General features: G+C 33.6%; 4 protein-coding genes across 7 annotated transcripts; 2 read left to right on the top strand and 2 right to left on the bottom strand.

Annotated features, from left to right (window-relative positions):
* On the bottom strand, window positions 240-3,235 carry LOC105159155 (probable BOI-related E3 ubiquitin-protein ligase 2). Its single transcript, XM_011076114.2, has 4 exons — window positions 3,062-3,235; window positions 2,863-2,963; window positions 2,449-2,780; window positions 240-831 (listed from the first exon to the last, which is right to left on the bottom strand). Exons 1-4 carry the CDS (start codon window positions 3,139-3,141, stop codon window positions 316-318), a joined length of 1,029 nt encoding a protein of 342 aa, XP_011074416.1. The 5' UTR covers window positions 3,142-3,235; the 3' UTR covers window positions 240-315.
* On the top strand, window positions 6,450-7,273 carry LOC105159154 (protein RALF-like 34). Its single transcript, XM_011076113.2, has one exon. It carries the CDS (start codon window positions 6,661-6,663, stop codon window positions 7,045-7,047), a length of 387 nt encoding a protein of 128 aa, XP_011074415.1. The 5' UTR covers window positions 6,450-6,660; the 3' UTR covers window positions 7,048-7,273.
* On the top strand, window positions 13,247-18,911 carry LOC105159153 (protein MRG1-like). 4 transcript variants are annotated; one of them, XM_011076112.2, is made up of 10 exons: window positions 13,247-13,551; window positions 13,945-13,998; window positions 14,173-14,186; window positions 14,462-14,607; window positions 14,932-14,972; window positions 16,087-16,188; window positions 16,401-16,480; window positions 16,831-17,000; window positions 17,759-17,843; window positions 17,973-18,911. In XM_011076112.2, the coding sequence occupies exons 1-10, from the start codon at window positions 13,396-13,398 to the stop codon at window positions 17,983-17,985; spliced, it is 861 nt and encodes a 286-aa protein (XP_011074414.1). In that variant the 5' UTR covers window positions 13,247-13,395; the 3' UTR covers window positions 17,986-18,911. The 4 variants fall into 4 exon arrangements, with proteins under 4 accessions (XP_011074414.1, XP_011074413.1, XP_011074412.1 ...); XM_011076111.2 differs by having other exon boundaries at window positions 13,248-13,551; window positions 13,954-13,998; window positions 18,619-18,911; XM_011076110.2 differs by having other exon boundaries at window positions 13,249-13,551; window positions 18,619-18,911.
* On the bottom strand, window positions 19,021-20,638 carry LOC105159152 (transcription factor MYB44-like). The gene has a single exon (XM_011076109.2). It carries the CDS (start codon window positions 20,321-20,323, stop codon window positions 19,340-19,342), a length of 984 nt encoding a protein of 327 aa, XP_011074411.1. The 5' UTR covers window positions 20,324-20,638; the 3' UTR covers window positions 19,021-19,339.

Raw genomic sequence — 21,619 nt, 5'->3', positions numbered from 1 at the left:
CTCCAGCTTATTGTAACCCACCAAGAAAACGTGCTAAAAGAGCTAAAACCGTGTAAGATACGAATCAGAAGGAAATGTCAAAGCAGTTCAACAACTTAAATGATACATCTTGAACAAACCAAGGATAGCACTGCAATACGGCTTGATTTTTCGAAGTGTTCAATGTTGTGCTTCATTCAGATTAGTGAATCACTTAATGCTCGAGAAATGAGAATGCTGGACAAGCGTAGGAAAAGAAGTAGGTCAACAGGGATAATATAGTCGATTGCATGTAACATGAATGTTTATGTTAGATTCACATCATTGATCATCCCATTACAAATAAACCTCCATGCCTATATACTTTGAGGATTGACACAAGGGACAAATGCTCAACTTACTCTCACATTCTTTACACAAGCAGAGATGCTTACAAGGTAACAAAAGCATGCATACTTCGTTTACTCGACAAACCTTACAGGTTATCAACTCCATTCCGTTGCTGTCCTTGAGGAAATCAACTGGACGACCATTGCAGCAGGATGCTGTATCATCAACCTCACTATCTCCACACCCTTCTTTACTATCTCGGCTTTGTGCATAAACCTGCTGTAGATTAAGCTTGAGAGTGTTGATCATGTTCTCGCTGTATTTTGCACGTTGTTGCCAAGCATTGGCCTCAAAGGCGAGGTGTTCCATTCTCGACTCAAGCTCCATATTCTTCTTGTTTATGTCTTCCACCTCGGCCTCTTTCTCCCGGAGTTTCTGAAGGACCTTCTCTTCCACATATGAGATAGTCTGGAGTTGGGTTGCCTGAAACTTCTCCAAAAGAGCTTGCCGCAAACGATCGCCCTATCAAAAGAGTAAACAAGATAAGCCATCAAATGGTATAAAACCCATCTTAATCGAAAGACATTCTTCAGATCTGCAATAAAAAGATAATCCCGCATATAAAAGAGGATGACATAACTAGGCATCACCTACTATGCTCAAGATTGAACACGTGAATCAGTTAAAAATGGTTACAAGTGTTTATCTAATTCTAATAGTCAATTTCAGTTCACTGGACGAAATTCATTTTTCACAGACTGATAAAAATCCTGCAATTGGGACCAGTTAGGTCCTAGGAAGTAACTGTTGATGCTAATGCATGAAATTTTTCTTGGCCAGCTTGTTTCTAGAATTGGAAACATAATGTAACAAACATGTCGAATAGGAAACAGTTTTTTGTTGAATGATAGTGTGGCAAAAACGTTTTACTAAAAGATCATATTATTAGCAAATAATCAAAACAAACACAACATGCCTGGACCTCTTAGCCCATGACAGAATATGAGCTTCAAGAGTCAAAACCCGCACAAGCAACCATTATATTGGGCTAAGTCAATAACCGTAAAGGTTAAGCAATTGCGTCAACGAGTTAGCGACAGATTCTAAAGCGATCACTCTCTTGTTCCACTGTTATGTTGCAAGTTGGGTCACAAGAGCAAGATATATTTAATTAGAAGTAATATGAGCAAAGACACATCTTGCTGCATCCAAAATATGGTGTATATGAGCATTGAGGATGAGTATCCAAATGCCATGTCGAATTCCAATGGTTGGATATGTATGTTATGCTGAGCTAAGGGTTACATCATTGCACACAGGTATAATATGGGCTGGAGTCATAGCTGTACTATGAACAACAATTAGATCTTGAAATAAGGAAGTTGCATCACCATCACAATCTAGCAAAAGGAAAATAGGAACTCAACCTAGCACAAAAGACATGCCAAAACACTGAAAGTACACATCCAGCAGGGAATTACATAATAGACACTGCCAACAATTAATTGTATCTCGTCTCTGCAACTAGCAATTAATTTGCATCATATTCTCAGTGTAAAGGAGAAGTTGAGTTGCACACTCTAACTTAACTTAATACTCCATCTGAAGAAGAGAATTTCTGAAAACCATATCCAAGTAGACTCTAAATTTGCATGGAATATCAGAAAGTTCAGAGGAGATTAACATTGAAATCTGAATAATTGCCAAAAGAATATTGTCTTGAAACTCTAAATACTAATTCAAAGTACAAAAGACATCATATTCAAGCATAAACAGCTTCAGATTCCATGCATAACATGTCGAATTCTCCTCTTATAGCTAAAGAAAGTTGCAGGTACCAAATCCAAAATACCTTCACTCCATTCCTAGGTTTTAGTCCGGTACTAAATTGTCAACTGTCCGTGCTATTTAACTATCTCCTCCAAGCCAAATAGAACTCACGATCCAATTCCTCACACCACTCAAAAAAGTCAATCCAATAACGAAATTGCAAGAACTAATAATCAGCCCCAAAAATTCCAGTATCAATTTCAAGCAAGTAAACTCGAACCACAAAAATCGATCATTCAATTGAATTTTCAAGAAAAATTAAAATTCATCTGAAAAGCAAGAACAACTCGAGACCCCAGTATTTCCCACCTGAAGTTTGATGTATCTGTCAATCTCAGCATCCTGTCTTTGCAACTCGCGGTCAAGAGCATCGCCCACCAACCCAAGCAAAGCTGAGTCACCCGAAGACGCCAATCGGGGATTTTCCAGTGAAAGTCCCAGCCCGACGGACACCGATCGGGCCTGCAATAAATCCGCAGAGGATAACTGAGAGTTATTATTGCTGTTGTTATTGGTAAGATTGTTCTCCAGAAAAGATTGCTCTATGGGCCTCTTCTTTTTGGACTCAAGCCCGGAACTCCACTGCAGCTCCAGCCCGTTCTCTTCATGAGACGGGCCCGGCGCCAACCCTGCCACTTGAACTGAATAATGGAAAAGAGCATTAGGGAAAAACGATTAAACCCCATGAAAACAAAGAAATCAGTGAAAGATTAGAGGAAATACAGGGAGGGATGTAAGGGGGATGGTGATCAAGAAGATTAGGTGTGTTGAAGTAAGGCACTTGCTGTGAAATCTGACCCTCCATGTTGCTGTTATACAAATCCCTGAAGCAGGAAAACGAAGAACATTAGAAGTTGATGATGAAAATAATTACACAACAAAATTCAAATAACCAGCCATACAGTTTCTTGGTGTGAGATACCTGAAAGGTTTGGGTTGTTGTGGCTGTGAGGGTGGTTGCTGAAGAAACTGCTGAAAGTGATTTTGAGGGAAAGAAGTCATGGCTGACGTCTAGAGAGAGAAAGAGAGGAAGAAGAAGAAGAAGAAGAAGCAAAAAGGGGGTGTTGCGGGAAGGTGGTTCAAGGATGAGAGAGAGAATCTTTTGTATTTGCTAATTGGTCCTTATAGTATAGGAAAATTCTGGAATTTGTTATTGTAGATAACTCTAGTATATAACAACAAAGGAAAAGTCAATTAAGCCTAATTTAATGGACGAAATTGAAATTATATGTTTGAGTTGTATTTTAATAATAGCTGATTTTTTACCAGTTGTTGATTGGATATAGGTATTTAAAGTGGTTGATTAGTATATGATTCTTGCAGTTATTGATGTTTCCTGTAATTGTAATCAATTTATTTAAAAAATAATAATAACAACAATGAAAAAATATATTTAAAAAAAATTAAATATGAATTTTGGATTCTGTTGAAGAAAAAAGGATATTAAAAATACTGATTTTTAATGCTTTCTAGTGTAGTTAATCATTTTCTAAAATGTCAAATAAACTAAAAGTATAAAATATATTTTACCCAAACATTTGTCATAAATTCGCTGAAACCAAATATATAAAACTATGTTTTCAATATTTAACTTGTTAATAAAACTTGAAAATTCTAATCCATCGCACTTGACTTGAATCGTATAATTGCATCAATTTATCGTAATAAATCTAAAAGTATTATTATTATTATTATTATTATTATTTTGTATCTGAATCTAATTACAACGTTCAAATGCAAAAATCTGAATATAGCCATGCCTGAAATTCAAATACAAAATAGTTTAAAATATGAAAATTACCTTCTCTTTTTTTTTTTTTTTGGGTCCAAATATTGAATTTCTATACATATTAAAAATAAAGTGAAGTCTCTGTTGCTATGGTTTCTAATTATTTAAAATTAAAAATGTTAATGTGAACAAAAGTAATAAAAGTTAGCAGAGTGTGAACTCTGAATTTGACTTAATGCTCTGTACTCTAATTTGGTGCTCTATTTTCCACTCATGTTAAATATTTTATCAAAACTTAAGATTTGAGGTATTGAAAATGCTCATGTCCTATTACTTTAGAGGTGGTGGGTTTAAATCTCACATTATATATGACGTATTATTTTTACTATATAGTAAGTGTAATTTATATTAAAATAGTATAATTTTGATTATATTTAACTTATTCGATATTATTTATTAGAATATGATTATTATAACGATCTTTGTTAAATATTAATATTTAACATAAATAATTGTAACTGATTTATTTCAATTAATAATAGTCCATCGCTCTCACTTTAAAAAAACACTAATACATTGCATGGGTCATAATCATAAATGGCGTAACCAATAAATTAAAATTTGAATAGATAAATAGCGAATAACACGCAAAGTGCATGACATTATGACCTACCAGAAATAAATGCTCTCGCTTTACTTTTAATAATATATTCAAATTTAAAAATTGATCAATAAATTAGTAATTTAAATTAATAAATATATTCAAATAAAATAAAAAATAAACAAATTATTTATAAAAATATACATATACTCATATTCATATAATTCAAACTCATGAATGTTATGGATCGAGTGAATTCACATTAGGCCTATCATTTTGTTTTTGGAAAATGGATAAATTCAATCCGCAAGTGTTTGGATTTTGGGTTAATTTATTTAGGCCTACATTTGCTAATTCCAAGGCCATATGTTGGCCCGCTTTGAATTTCAAACATGTGATTTAACAGCCCAAAGATTTAATAAGTACTTTTCTTTCTTGCTTTCTTTTTCTTTTTGGATAATTACATCTACACTCTAACCTATTGTTATTTTATATAAATTATCTCTATTTTTTATAAAATAACATAAAATATAAAAATACTCCTGTTGACTTGATCAAATTTTAATATAATTTTTCAAAGACGCCCACAGGAGTATTTCTATGATTACTCAAAAGTAAAGGGGCGTCAAAATAATATATATAGGGATCATAAATATAACCCCGTATATATTTTTTATTATTTAACAATTTTTAGTTTAAATTTAAATTATTTTATCAACTTTTGTAGTTTGGTATATAAAATTATACTTTTTAATAATTAAAATATTAAATTATTCTATTAATATATCAATAAAATTTATTACTAGATTATAAATTTAAAAAAAATTATCAAATTTTATGGATTATTTAAAATTATTAAAATTAATAAATTATTTATCCTCTATTTTTATTTATAATTAAATTTTATTAAAATTAATGAATAATAATTCAAAATTATTTATATAGTTTATATAAATCACATTAGAATTAGTTATTTATCTATTTAAAAAAATTATTCCTTCTTCCCCAACCCTAGGGTCATGCCCACCCTCAAATATATACATACAAATATGTCCAATTATACACAAACTAATATATTTATATTGTATAGATATATATATACACATATGTATAATTTATTAATTATAATAAAATTTAGTTATGAATAAAAATAAAAAATATATATTTTAATTTTAAGAATTTAAAATAATTAATAAAGTTATTTTTTAATTTAAAGTATAACCTAGTAACTATTTTTTATTGATATATTAATTAAATAATTTAATATTTTAATTATTAAGAGGTCTAATTTTATATAGAGACTCAATAAAAATAAATAAATTAATAAAATAATCATATTATCCATTCCCCTATACATTACTTTGACACATTTTTTACCTTTTGATAATTATAGAAACACTCTGAGTGTATTTTTGTTATTGAAAAAATAAATTAAAATTTGACCGGGTCAACAAAGATATTTTTGGATTTTAAAGATTGTCGTAGGTGATTTCTATAATTTTTGAAAAAATAAGAATAATTTGTGTAAAAGAGAAATAGAGGGAGGGGTGTAAATGAAACTACCCCTTTTCTTTTTTAAGTGAAATCTTGAGATATGTGATTTTGTTAAAATTGGAGAAAGAAATAGTTGCATAAATTGAAAATAAATAAATAATATTTTTCTAAAATTTTATTAAATAAAGATAAGGTATATGAAACCTTAATAGTCTATCAAGAATCGAAAAGGATAAAAACATAGCTTGATTTTTGAAATATATCCGAATATTGTTATTTGGATAAAATGATAAGTTGAGTAAAAAATATATTCAAATTTTTTCTCCAAAAAAAAGATTGGTAATAATCATTCCCAACAATATATAGAAAGTGATAAGAATATTTTTATTTAATAAATATTATTGATGCGTATCATCAATTATATTTGATAATTTAAAATGTACAAGAGATTGAGTAACCTTTTAATTGTTAATAATGAGAGAAAACAAAAGGGGAGAGAGGAAAGGGCGTGAATCAAGGGAATAACGGGTGCTGTACAGCAGACAAAACTAAATTACTCGTCGGCGCATTATCTTCTTCCTCCATGTGACTCCCTTCCCCCACATCTTCTCCCTATCCCCCTCTCTCTCCCTTCTATTCCTCTCTCATTCTCCATTCCACACACACCCATTTCTCCATATTCCCATTTTCCGTCACCATGGCAGCAAAACTTCCCATCATTCTCATCTTCTCCCTCCTCATTGTCTTCGCTTCAGGCAATCCCACCGCCAACCCTGAGATCGATTCCCATTCCGGCCTCCAGCCCATGAATGAGACCGTGGAATGGGATTTCCCGACTCCATTCCATCTCGAATCCGAGCTCGTTCAAGAGCAAGAAGAAGAAGAAGGGTTGCCTCGCAGATCTCTCTACTGGAAATCACCGGCGAGGAAATACTACATTTCATACGGGGCTCTCTCCGCGAACCGGGTCCCCTGCCCCCCTCGCTCCGGCAGATCCTACTATACCCATAACTGTTTCAGAGCGCGCGGCCCCGTGCACCCCTACACCAGAGGCTGCTCCGCCATTACCCGCTGCCGGAGATAAAGAGCTGAATTTTTTTGTACTGCTGTATTCTTTTCTCTTTGTTTGGCTTTTCCAATCAGCAAAAGTTGTACGATGCTCAACTGGTGCTTCTCAAGACCTCTTTCTTGTTTGTTGAACTAGTGTTTTCTTGGATTGTTACGTTGTTTTCTGGGCGGCCTTCAAATTTTCTAGATCTGAGTGGAGCAATGTATGTACGTATTTGTTTATTTTTGAGATTGTTGTGTTCTCTGTCCTAGTTCTTTTTTGTTATATTACCATAAAAACAAATCTGTAATAAAAGATAATTCAATCAAGTCCAAACAGTATCAAGTAAATAAGTTTGCCCCTTGTTTAATAGTTAATTATTAGTTTTATTTTATATGTTGAAAACATAGAATTAACCAGAGTGTTTGCGATTATTTTTACTTTAAGTTAAAAATTAGTAAAAGTCGACACTATTTCAAAGTAGAAGTTAAAAGTAAAAAAAAAAAGTCAAAAGTTTTTTTTCAAGGACATATTTGGAATTTTATAAATAAATCATAGAAATTGTAGAAAGTTGTTTATATTATAATTTAAATTGATTTAATTTCAACAGTTCAAAAAAATAAAATAAGAAACTCTTTTTAGCAATAAATTAATCAATATTTATTTCAAATTCTTGCAAACAACCTCTATATATATATATATATATATCCGATACCTACTATATTTTTTGAAGCTTAATCACCAAATAAATCATGCCTCCCAAAACCTACTACCCCAAGCACACTAAACAGACAGCAAAAATATCAAGCCAACCAGTCCAATCCTACTGCCTCTTGCCCAAATATTGTACTAGCCGGCCAATGCCAAACACCAAGGTCGTCACGTCACTTATATCCTACACACCATAAAAGTGAAAAAAATCTCATTAAAAACACAACTAAACTGGCTCTAAATCTTTCAAAATATGCTTTTATAAATAGAAAATTAGGTAAATGAACAAGGTAATTAAGTTAACTAAACTTTTCCAATAGTAAGACTTGCTCCATTTTTCACTTGTGTTTTTGTACTCTCTACACCAAGTTCAACTCCATTCTTCATATTCAAACACTCTATTTTCAATTACATGATATCACAATATCATATTTTTACTTGAATTTCTTATTTTATTTTATCAGATGCTATTTTTACTTAAATATCCAAGTACTAATTTTTATTTGCAGGTTAACCCTTAAAATTTTGAAAAGATCATTCGATTCTTCTAGTGTTGCCAGACTCCATACATATTAATATTATTGTATTATGAATTAATAGTGTAAAATACTTGAGGATACATAGTTTATTACTTTGTGTTGGTGTATAGTAAGCCGGAGATAACTAAACGTATAAGGCGTGGTAAATGCAGATTCAACTTAAATTTTAATGTACCGATGGAACTACAATAATCAAATTAAAAAAGTTGTTAATGAATTTTAATAAAAAGTTATCTTATAACTAAATTCTTTTAATTGGAATAAACAAAACAAATTTGTTTTGATATATTCTTTTTATTATTCAACCAAAAACTAAAAAAAAAATGGATAATAATAGAATCCCTTCCGTTGCAAATCAAATCTTCCATTGCAAATTCTATTTCATCTTTTAATTCATTCAACATAAATACTCCATGTATATAAAGAATATTTTATTTAAAAAAAAATTTTATATACATAATATATATGTATTGAATAAAGTAAAAAATGGAACAAAAATTGTAATAGAAAATTGGATCCGCTTCCAATGAAGCATACTGGTGCCGACAATCCTAATGCGTTTGCAGAATTAAGGAATTATTTGTTGCTCATAATCATGCAAAGCGGGCAGAGGAGACATTATTCGAGGGGCCTATCGTCCCTCTCTTGATCTTTTGTCAATTGATGTATTTTCTTATGGTTTATTCACAAAAAGAAAGAATCATTTCTTGGGAAATTGATAATACTGCAGGGCATATATAATATTTAAATAGCATCCATGCACTGTCAAGTTCATAATACTGCACTTCCGTAAAAGTTAAAAATAAACCAAGTACAAGAAAAAATATGATCTTGCCCACGTTGTAGCTGGTGGAGCTAAAATCATGATCGCGGGAAATGGTATTTTTGATTTTATAAGTTAGGTGGTTTTATTTATAATGAAATAGATATTTTTAATTCTATAAGTTATAGAAAAAAATTAGTACTTTTGTATCTCATCTACAAATTAATGGTATAGGGCATACAGTAGTGAAGTATTTTTTGCTGGAGACAAATCAGACATTCTTCCCACAGTAATATATAAATGCTCTACTTGATCCACTTGTGGAAGAAATGATTCATTATGTTGCTTCTACTTCTCTTCAACTTATAGAAATACGAAAAGGATGGGATTCAATTTTTGCAGTAGAAGAAAAAAGTTGCCCCTCTTTTTGCCCTAGTTTCCTTGGAGATTGTTTTTTCCCCTCAAGTTTAGCTAAATATCCCTTCAAAAGTTGTCCCAAACTAGATAACATACAAAATTTTCCTATAGTCAATAACCACACAGTCGATAAAACTCAAATATATAATCTTATATTATTCTTGAAACTTTCACCTTAATTACATAGGGGCAAAAGAAAAAAGTCATGAATAACAGATGTGATCCTTTTCACTAGCCATAAATGCAAGAGCTCTTGATTATTGAAATATCTATGAGGGAGAAGGCTTGTGACAGCTGCATTAGGGTTGTCAGGAGAGCTTCGCAAATTGTAGTTGAGTTTCTATTTTCATTCATTATATTGAAATATTTTTTTGTTTTAAATAAATAACTTTGACAATAATCCCAAGAATGGTACAGGAAACATTAAGCGATATTAGAGGTGTAGTTTCGTTTTTGTCCTCTAAAACTAAAAACTTTGTGAAATCCCACCTCTGCCATAAGTATATGTGAGCTTCTTATTTTAGAATTTTTTTTTATTCAAATCAGGTTCAATCAAATTAAATTAATTATAGAGCAAGTGTGAAATATTTGTTATATAATTGGTCAATTTTTCTAAATTGTATATCAATTACATAATAAATATATTACACTTACCATAAAATCGACTCAGGTCTGACCAAATTCTAATTCAGTTAAAGTTTTCCCTTAATTTCAATTGATTGTTGGTCTAGAGTGATTGACACGGACACCCTTAATTCCTAGTGCATCAGTGTTTTAATTTCTCCTAATTGCATTTGGATCCACCTCCAAAATAGCTTTACATTCTTACCAAATTAATTTTGAAAGAAAATATGAATGAAACATTTACTTATACATTCAACTTCTTTTTTATGATACCTACTCGAGTTACGTGAATTCATATTAATCTGTCCAAAAAAAATTTCAAATTCTTAAATTTTTATTTTTAAATATTATTTTATAGAGTATAGATGAATTTCAAATTCTTTGAAGTATTTTTCCTAAATAATTCCTCCAAATATGAGGATACATATATATATGTAGATATATCTCATTTTAGAATTGGACCCTTATAAAAAATAAAGAGCTCATTTTTTTTTTTTTTTTTGGATCTAGTAAAAGAGCTCAAATTGAAATGTGGGATTTGGATACATGATATTGGGCAGGCATTGATGTAAAAAGGAGGGAATGAGATGAAGAAAAAATTGACTAAATATGAAATGAAGCACGTAGTGATCAAAGAGTGCCGCCATTAATGCCTATATATCCAATTGTTTCTGTGGAAGAAAGGTGTAAGAAGGTTCGAATTTGAAATGTCCGACTTTGTTTCAGCATACTATATATTATTAATGATATGTAAAGTGATGGTGGCAAGATTTTATAATATATATATATATGTTTATAAATTTCTTCTTTCTTCATCTTCAACTTTAATTTCTTGCTTTTGGTGTTGGTACTGTGCATCTTCTTTCTATGCCTGGGGGCGTAAATTTCATGGTTTTAAGTTACCATTATGTGAGAAATATTCAAAAATTATTTTTAAGATATACAGTATTTATGTAATTAAATTTTCACTTGTAAAACGCGATTATGCAGAATAATAATTATAACTTTATTTTCAAATTGAAATAATTATAAAGTTATAATATGAATATCCAATTTACTTAACATTCATAATACTACAAATCAATGACAAAATATTCAGACTTACAAGTGATGAAATAATACAAGATTAATACATTATTCTAACACTCTTAAAAACTTCAATCAAAGATTAATAGCGAACCATCGCGATTCAAACCAACTATTTATACTTTATTCTTAACTTTTTACGTCAGCGAAAAATAAAAAAGAATGATTGAGAAAATGATGAAGTAGCTAGTTTCCACTTCCAGGGCTTGGACCTGATCTCTTGATTCCGCCTAGCGTTAAAGCGTTGGTTGCTGCATGTCCATCTCCACCGTGACTCGGTCCTCCAGTTTTCACTGCTTCCACGTATAATTCCTCCAAGATTTTCATCATCTCTCTGTCCACCATGTTTTCATGCTCCCAACTTCTCAAGGGACGAGCATCGTTGGGAAGGAAGACAGACCAGAGAAGAAGAAGAAAAACAAGCAATGTGAGAGGTTTCGCCATTACTAACTAAATCTTCAAATTAAGGTTATTGGTAAGAAGATTAAGGTTTACTGTATGAGATGGAGATATGCATAATTTAATGCAGTATTTATAGAGCGGAGAATTGCATGCATGCAAGAAATAAAAGATGACTGGCGAAATGTTGGAAATTTGACTGTTTGATATTCAAGATTTGAAAAGGGGATGATGGTGTTGTAATTAGGTGCCCGCCACGTTTGGAATTCTGGGAAAAACTGAAAAGGCTGGTGTTGGAATTGGAGTCCAACTTTGAATCTCAACTCAAAAAGGTGCACAACAACATACAGTTATACGAAGAATTCCATACAATTTTCGCTTTTCAGCATGCGCAGCCGCTTTTAAGCCACAACTGCATTTTCTCTGCATATTCTCTCAAGGAGACTGGATGGGAATGCCGTCAACATTGCGTCTTTTTTCCTTTTTCACTGTATTTTTTAAGAAAAAAATATTGCAAGAAAATAATCAAGATTGATCAGGTAATTCCAACTGCCAAGGTTTGAAAATTCAAATAAAACTATGATTGGGAGACAAAATAACCAATTCTCCTTAAATAATACATTACTTTTTTAGGTGCGCTTGATTTAAGGTGCACAATGGATTGATCAACGTCTGTCCATATTAGTCCGAAAAAGTTCAGTTCAAGACCAATTCACTGCTGTTTATGATTGATCCTGAAGTGGTTTTGAGCTTTTAAATGAATTTTAATTAAATTAATTTTAAAATATAAGCCTGACCTACAAACTAGCCCGATTGGTTGGGCCAATTTTATTTTTACGTTTGTTGGAATTTAAGGTATTTTTTGAATAATTACTTAATTTATAATTATTTTATGAAATAAATAAATAATAAATTAAATAAAAAAATAACTAGAAAAATAATAGTTAAAACTATATAACTTAAATAATTATTTGACTAACAAGTTCACAACAATAAACCTAGACAATGATAAGCCAAAAAATATTTAAAAAACAAACTTCGAAAAAAAAAGAGTATTGATGAATTAATATTCCAAAATTTAGAAATAAAAGTTTTAGCATTTCAATAATTTAATAAACTTATTTGTCAACTTAGAAAAATAAAATAAAATAAAAATTACGCATTCTTAAAAGAATTGGCCCACTAGCCCCGATTAAGCCCAATTCAGGACCCAACAGTCCTAAAAACAAGATTGGACTGATCCTACATATTGATATTTGGGGTGAACTTAATACCAATTCAATTCAATTGGCACTGGATCATGGTTGAATCAATCTATTTTTTTATTGGATCAACCTAATTTTAGGTACAACTAATCTAACTCAACCCACTATGCATTTTAAGGCTTGATCCTACACAACTAGTAAATAAAGTTCTAAAAAATTTACGTGAAAAAGAGAAATACAAAATAAATAATTAAGGTGTTTTTGTTTTGATCTAATTTAAAATTTTCACAAACTCTTTCTTGATTATTAATTATAAAATTATTATTACTAAGTATTTTTCAACTTAATCTTCTTATTTTATAGTTAAATATTTACAAATCTATTTATAAACTAAAATATACTATTTTATAAATTTTGAAAACATTATATAAGATGTGTGATTTTATAAATTATGGAAAAGAATAAAGTATTTTTACAATATGGCAAAAGTGCATCTGTCTGTCCTCCGTCTGACCACTAACATGTGACGAGCCATACCAATCAAGTAAAGAATTCCTTTGATCACTGCCATAGGACCATAAATCGACACAAAAAAGAAGGGATTTTTTTTTTAATAATAATAATAATAATAATAAAAAGCATGTCTGGGGATACAGAAAGCTCCAAACCCAACTCCGGCGGCTGTGGCGGCGGCACCACCAACAACCCCGTGAAGGACGAAGCCGTTGATGCAAGTCCCTTTCAAGAAGGTGAGCAGGTCCTTGCTTTTCATGGTCCTTGCCTGTACGACGCCAAGGTAAGCTTATCCATTGTTCTTCTTTACTGAGAAACCCAATTGAGTATTACAAGTGTCCTTTTTAGGTATGAATGATGTACTGTATTCACTGGAGAATTAGAAACAAAATGTGGTGTAATTCTGTGGGGAAAGTGGAATGAAATGAATTTGAAGTTTTTAATTCTATTTGATTCGTGATTTTGTTGGTGTTTTTGTACTCAATTCCTAGTGTTGTAAATTGAACTGAACCCAAGGATTGATCTGAATTTGCACAAGTACATATATTAGTGCTAATCTGTGTGTGTCTACTGGTTATTACAAGACAGACTATATTGTTCGGTGGTGAGGGATGCTGTACTTGTCTATTGGTTTCATATTCCATCTTTTATGTGGTGCTTTGTTTTCGGTGACAAGGTACAAAAGGTTGAGTTTCATATGGAGGAATGGAGGTATTATGTCCATTATCCTGTAAGTATAGTCTCATAAATTTCTACTGCTAGCAGGTTTAGCTATTATATTGCGTTCTGGTTTCCAGTAAGCTTTATGTACATGTTGCAATTTTTCATATGCATAACTTATTAAGTAACAAGTGCTGGATTTTATTAAATTTTAATTTATGTTTTTCTCCTTCTATTTTTTCAGGGATGGAACAAACAGTGAGTGCACTTGCATCTGCTCTGTACATTCTGATAACAAGAGTTCTCTAGATTCTGGTTTAAGTATTCAGAGAAATCCTGTCCATTTTAATTTTTTGAAGTTAGACATTTTAGATTTTAGCTTTTTCAGTAGGCAATCCTCTGAAAGCTTTGAAGTGAACATGATATTATGCAGCGAAATGCATCAAATTTGGATTAAGCATTTGTTCTTCTGTCTAATTCTATTGATGAATAACTGTATGAAGTACACAACTTCTTGTTTTGGCTCTCAACAGTTGGGATGAATGGTTGGGTGTTGATTGCCTGTTAAAGCGTACTGAGGAGAATGTTTGTAAGCAAAAGGAGCTTAAGGAGAAGCATGCTGTGGACAAGAATGCGAAGCTTGGTCGTTTATCTCAAGATAAAACTAAAAATTCTATTGGTTAGAATTGCTGTCTCTATGTTTAGTGATGATCAACTGTTTCTAGTGAAATGTGAGTTCCTGCAACAAAAATTGATCACTTCTAAGATGAAAATCTGGCTTAATGTGATATTCTGATCATACCACGTCTTTCACTTGGATAGAAATCTGTTTCCACCCAGTCATGTCTAGCCTAACATGCGTTTTACAATGTTAATAGACATTAATACTCAATGTCTCGAACAAGTTAAGATTTTAGTTAACAGACATTAATAATGAAATCTTTTTGGCTTGTATTGCTCGAAAGATCTTACAACTGACTTCTGGGTTGCAATGCTATTGCAGGGGTGAGAGGCAAGAAGCGGAAGCATGAAATCATCAAAAAGGTAAAACTGTGTGATCATCCTTTAACATGTCAATGCCACGTCTCCAGGTTTCAACTTTGTCTTTATGCTGTTATACTGCTGATCTTAAGTTGCTTCGAGTAATCCTGGACAAGAGGAATATTTTAAAAATGTTTCTTACTGGCAATTTCTGTCAGCTTTTTCTCTAAGTAACAGGTGTAACTGCATTTTCTTTTCTCTTTATCCATGTTACATAGGATAGCCTATGCATATTGGTGTCTTACCATGTTTACACGTTACAACATGCTTCCCAATATGAATTTGGTATCTGGTCTGGCAAACTAATGAATTGGCCAGTAAATGTCTAAATACAACCTCACAATTTTGTTGTTATGTATACATGAGATGGTTCCTTTGACCTTTGTCATATACTGTTAAATGTCCATCTGGCAGATGATAAAGGAATCGTGCTACTTGCGATTGAAGCATTCATCAATATCTGAGGAGTAATATCCGAGTTGCAGAAGATAGCTCTAGGATAAAGAATGAGTGACCATTCTCATGTTTAAGCTGATACCCAGATGTTAAATTGCATGTAGCTGTAGCTGTAGCCATACATCCAAGAAAAAATCCTAAAATTGAGGATGTAATCACAATTAGAGTAATCCTTAAGTTAAGCCAAATGCAAAAGAATTTTTTGAACTTCCATCTTCTTTTTGCTTCAAACTGAGGCAAAAACTGATGGTAGTAGTGTGTTTTATAATGTGATTTTATACTGAAATGGTTTTTTATGTCACTCTTGTTTAAAAACTTAAGTTATAACTCTGTGACCTTAGTTAAGCGATAAACTTCATATGTCGCAAGTGATAACCTCATCTGGTCTCATTTATATTGCTACATAAGCTAGTTCTGCAACATTCGAATCAAACTAGCAGACTGGCATTTAGAAACTGAAAGATCTCAGAAACTAGAAATGCTATCGATGTTTCATTAAATTGCTGTAAAGCTACTTAGCTTTTGGTGGTCTTATTCAAGTCGTTAACTTGATGTTGGTTGTTTTTATGCTATTTGGATAAAATTTACTGTCACATTGCGTACTCTTTTGGTTTACTTGGTTGAAGATTTCAGTGAAGTTTATATCCTTTCTATTTGGTAGGAGGTATGTGTTCCATTGGAAAAGCTTGTAAACATCCAAATTCCGTCTACCTTGAAGAAACAACTTGTTGATGACCACGAATGTATAAATCAGCTGGGCCAGGTACATGATGCAAGCTAAACTGCCTACGTGTCGCACCTCAAAAATGGTGCAGCAGATCTTGTATTTTCAATCATCTCTATTTTATATTTTCTGCTTACCATATTTTCTCTGTTTGGAAACTTCTAAATATATGAATTTTGCCTGCATATGGGTGTATAAATCATCAATAGCTAATTCGAGGTAATCTTTTACTGTAAAAACGTTTCTTGCAGTCAGTCAAACTTCCGCGTTCTCCTAGTGTTTATGAGATACTAAACAAGTACTTTGATTACAGGGTGAAGAAAGATGGCATGTAAGTCCATATTATTAGCTTATCTTTTATGCATTCCCTTTACTTGAAAATTAGTCTATATCCATATTGTTCTCTGTTAAATTTTTTGCTTCCTACTTTTACTACAGTAACAAATTTCGTATGATGTTTGAAATTCAGAAAGAAAAAGGGGTTGGGGAAGGGGGGTGCATAGTAGAATTAAAACACAGAACTCAGTCAATAGGAATGTCATGAGAAGAAGTGACTCCAAGGTCAAGTGAAGTAATAATTTAAGTATTCAAATTATTGTCTCTTGAAGCATTGTTAGATGCTTGGTTTGGTTCTTTATCACTTAGCTCTTAATCTTTCTTTCATGATTTTTGATGGTGAAGGATAGTTGAGACAGTTGTAGATATTGTCAACGGGCTGCGCTGTTACTTTGACAAAGCGTTACCAGCAATGCTCCTTTACAAACATGAACGTCAGCAATATGAAGAAGTGATTGCTGATAATGTCTCTCCTTCGGGTGTATATGGAGCTGAGCATCTACTAAGACTCTTTGGTATGCTTAAGTCTATATTTGGACAGCCTTATTAAAGTTCCTGTTCTATAGTGTTTTGTAGGTGATCGATTCTTAAGATATTTGGTTAATCAAACTCTTCCTGGTGTTGCTTGTTTACATAAGAATGCCTTGAACTTATGTGATCACCAAGGTTTCAAAGGCAATAACAAAATTCACCCAAGGTCCGTCTCCTGGCAAAACTGACTAAAAGAGGCCACGAGTCAGTCAGTAAAGACACTTGTGAGCTGAGGCATATGCTTAAACTTACAACCCTTTTTCACAAAATTTGTTGAATGCCTCCCACATCTTATCATTTAGACTTGCACGTAAGGGGTGATTGCTTAATGTCCACCATCTTTTAAATCAGCATATTGGCCGCTGGTTCAATTATTCAACTCTTTTCAGTACTCTTGCTCGTTATAAAATGAATCCACTTCTAAATTTTCATATAAACTCGAAGATATTTAGTTATTGCAGTGCCTATGGCCATTTTAATTGGTGCATAAATAAGAAATCATGATCTCATTTTACTTTTCTCATTCTTTGCCAGATGTAGATAAGCTTATCAATTCTTCTGTGTATTCACCCTCTGTTTCAGTGTAATTCAGTTGCCAGTATTACCTTATCTAAACAGTGAATTCACATGATATTTATGACATGTCAGTGATAGAAACGACTTTTTGTGTATCAGTATTTGGATCTGAACTCAGGCTCTCCGCTTTACATTAGTATATAAACAATGTTTTTCATATATCCAGTGAAATTGCCGGAGATGCTCTCCTCTATTCCGATTGAAATGGAGACGCTAACGGAGCTCCAGCAGCGATTGCACGACTTCCTCAGGTGTGATGATCTCATTCTCTTAATGTATTTTACTGTCAAAATAACTTGTTTTTACTATTCTTTTTCCCCGTATAACCTGATGCATGTCGTTTTTGATAGTGTATCTCCTTTATTTCGTTTCATCGACAGTTTGATCTTATAGAAGCTCGCGCATAACGACTTCCGTTAACCACTACAGTTGAGTCTTAGGATTTTCACTGAAGCAGACCTGTCCTATTTCTAGAAGGTCATAGAAGTAAAAAGGGCCAGGACAAGTGACAAGACATGGAGTTTATCTGAACAAGAAACTGCTCAAGTTTGTTTGAATTTTATCAAGCTTGAAATTAATTGCATTTCAGCTCATTTTACTGTCTGAAATGAGTCGGTTTGAACGAGCATTGATTGAATTCTACAAAAGTCAAGCTGAAGTAGGTACCGGACCTGATCTGAAGTAGCTTGATGTTTTTGTAAGCTGGTCCTTTAACTAACCAAATGAACTCAAACGAATTGGAATTCACACTTGCATAACTGGAAAGAAGTTTTGATGGTTGGTTGACTATGCTTAACTTATAGAGCCCAGATGACTTTTCAGCGATCAATATCAAACCCTAAACTTAGCTGGTCCGGTCTTCAACTTTTCATAGAAGTACAGACTGATCTTATCAGTTAGTGTACACTTTTGTAGCGATGCACATATTTCCTATTATACTGATGTACTCTTTACTTTTTCCTTGGCACTTTTCGTGTCTTGCTTATGTTTAACATAGGCTGCTAACTTCCCATCTTTGTAATACAGATTCCTGCAGAGCAACCAAAGTGCATTTTTCCAGTCGAATTACGAGGGATTCGACTCTGCTGTTAAGAGAGAAGATAACTGAGATATCTTCTTCCACCTCCTCTTCATATCTATCTATGCTTTAAGTCAAAAGTCCGTGTAAGGAATTGGTAATCGGCATCTTATGCTCATCTTTCTGCATTATTCAACTCTAAGTTGCAGACCTTCCCATTGTATGTTACTGCAAATGAATCGGGGACCTTCTTGTACAGTTCTTTTTCCCATTCAATCAATCTATCATCTTTTCTATCTTATACCTCATGGATGTCCAACTTGAGTACGTAATGTGAAAACTTTCATATCATTCTTTTCTTACATCCAAATTCAAACGTGAAATGGTGTTGGTAGTAGTTAATTAATTAGTTTCTAGAGAACAAAAAGGTAGTTAATTAATTAATGAATTGCCTAAGCAGTAGAAGTTCATCATCTCTCCATTGCTTTTTCTATTTGACATTAAATTTCTTGGCTGCAGATATAGCTGCTGCTATTCCTCATCCTCGTCCGCCTCCGCCTCCCCCATCTGTACACTATCCCAAAATTATTCCTACGGAACCAAAGATTGGAACTAGAAATTAACAAAAGAGCCCCAAACCATCTCTCTGTTTTCCACCCAGTAAGCATTTTTCCCATGATTTGATTTGATCGACGCCGCCTCATTCATTCACTCACTAGTTACTCATAATCAATCAATCTTGCTTATCCCGATTCGCTTGACGACGGCATCCCTGATGGCCTCACTCTGCATGCAGAAGCCGTTTTGTTCAATTCCAGCCATGTAATTCCACACCTCCTTCCTCACCATTTCTTGCATCACAGCCAGAAACTCTGCGCTGAAGAACTGCTTCTCCGGCACCCCTTGTGTCGCTGCTGGGTTAAAATGCTGAGTTGGCAGCGGTGGTGGCATGGCCACATACGGTGGCGGTGGGTGCGATTGGATAATCTGGGTGGGGTGGTTGGGTTGGATGGATTCGGGTTTTAGAGTTGGCTCCATTGTAAGTTCCGGATTGGGGGTAGATGTGGGCTTAAAGTGCGGTTCTGTAGCTGTCTTCTGATTCGGTTCCGTACCGGGCAAGGAAAGGCTGAGCGATGTAACGGGGTCAGGCTGTACGTCTTGCGGGGAGATGCCGCAGGTTCTAGCAACTGGCCGGTAAACATGCTGGCCAGACTGGCTCGAGTCACTCATGGCGGACTCGGAAGGACTACCAGGGTTGAAGCAAAAGCCCGAAACAGAGATATTGGTACCCGGGCCCACGCTGGCGGATCTTTTGAGCGGCGGGTGAGCTTCAGGATCGAAGTTACTGAACTCCTCGGACATGGACAAGCACTTGCGCTTGAGGGTGGAGTTCCAATGATTCTTGATGGCGTTGTCTGTCCGGCCGGACAGCAAGCGGGCTATGGTGGCCCACTTATTCCCAAACTTAGCATGGGCCTTAATAATGGTGTCGTCTTCTTCGGGCGTAAAAGCTCGGTGCTCCACCTGGGGCGAAAGCTGGTTGCACCAGCGGAGTCGGCAGGATTTGCCGGAGCGACCGGGAATGGATTTGCTTATCAAAGACCAGTTTCTGGGGCCGTGCTTCTCAACCAGCCTCTGCAAGAGGTCATCCTCCTCGGGACTCCAGGGCCCCTTGATCCGATCGGTTTCCTTCTTCTGGTCCGTGGACGCCATTAAAGAAAAGAAGCAAGATTAAACAAAAACCAGATCCAGAGAGTCGTCTTCCTTTACTGGTGCAGAGATAGATACAAGTGTGTGTGTGTGTGTGTGTGTGTGTGTATAAATATATACAGAGGAAGGAGGGGGAAGGCGGTTGGATATGGGGGGCTTAGTAATGAGAGAAATAGAGTGAAGAGGCGGAATTTATATATTAAGAAGGAAGGAAGTAAAGGAAGAAGATAGAGATGACCGGTTGAAAGAGTGAGTGAGAGAGAGAAATAGAGCAGTTAGTAACCTACTAACGCACAGCTGGCACTGCACACGCGTCCCCCAAACGCCACACCTCTCTCTCTCTCTCTCTAACATATCTCCATTATTATTACTTTAATTTTTTCCTTTTTATTTAAAAAATTATTATAAACCATAAAATAATTATTTAAATTCATAATTAGATAATAATAATTTTGTAAATTGTATTACTAAAAAAGAAAAAAAATAAAAGGGGGGGATCCAAATCACCGACCGTTTTGGAAGTTAATATGAAATAGAAGTGAAGGAGGGATGTTGACTAAGCCAGGCTGGAGAGCATTTAGAGGGGTTTGTTGTTGACATTATTTTTCATGAGAGAGAAGAAAGAAAGGTTGATGATGTGCGATTTCATTTTAGAGAGAGAGAGAAAAAGGAGAGAAGTGGGGGTGGAAGACGACAAAATTCCCAACCCTACTAATACTGCTGCTACTACTAGTAGTAGCAGCAGTGAGGCGTATGCCATTCTCTCCATCCTTCCGTCCCCCTCCCACCCCCATTTCTAAATATTTTTTTTTATTTTAAAGTATTTTGTAAATAATAGCAAAGTATATAAATCAATATATTTTATTAAACAAAAAAGAAAAAAAGCTTAATTCATCAATTAATATAAATTTTAATTATCTTATCCAAATGACATTTCTGATTTCATTAATCACCGTTTCTAAATAGAAAGGGTCTTTTTTTCCTTAAATATTAATGTAAATGTATTTTCTAAATCTGTTTATTTCTCCCCATAAAATAGTACATGCCCACTTTATGTACTAATGCGTGTATACTTGTACTGTACAAATCCATACACACACAGATTTATTCAAAATTATAATTAATAACAAAATGTGAAGGAATATTTTTGGTCTAGAAATTTAAATGGTGTCACATCAATCACTTTTCATAAAATAAGGGAGGTTGCGTCGTTTAATTTATTGATAGTTACATAATTGTTACGTGCGTATTTTTAAATAACACAATTATCATACATGCGACACATAAAAGACCAGATAT

This window comes from Sesamum indicum, linkage group LG3, assembly GCF_000512975.1.
Source record: "Sesamum indicum cultivar Zhongzhi No. 13 linkage group LG3, S_indicum_v1.0, whole genome shotgun sequence".
Taxonomy (NCBI): domain Eukaryota; kingdom Viridiplantae; phylum Streptophyta; class Magnoliopsida; order Lamiales; family Pedaliaceae; genus Sesamum; species Sesamum indicum.
Note: the sequence above shows the minus strand (reverse complement) of the source record. Positions and strands in the feature narration are given on the sequence as shown.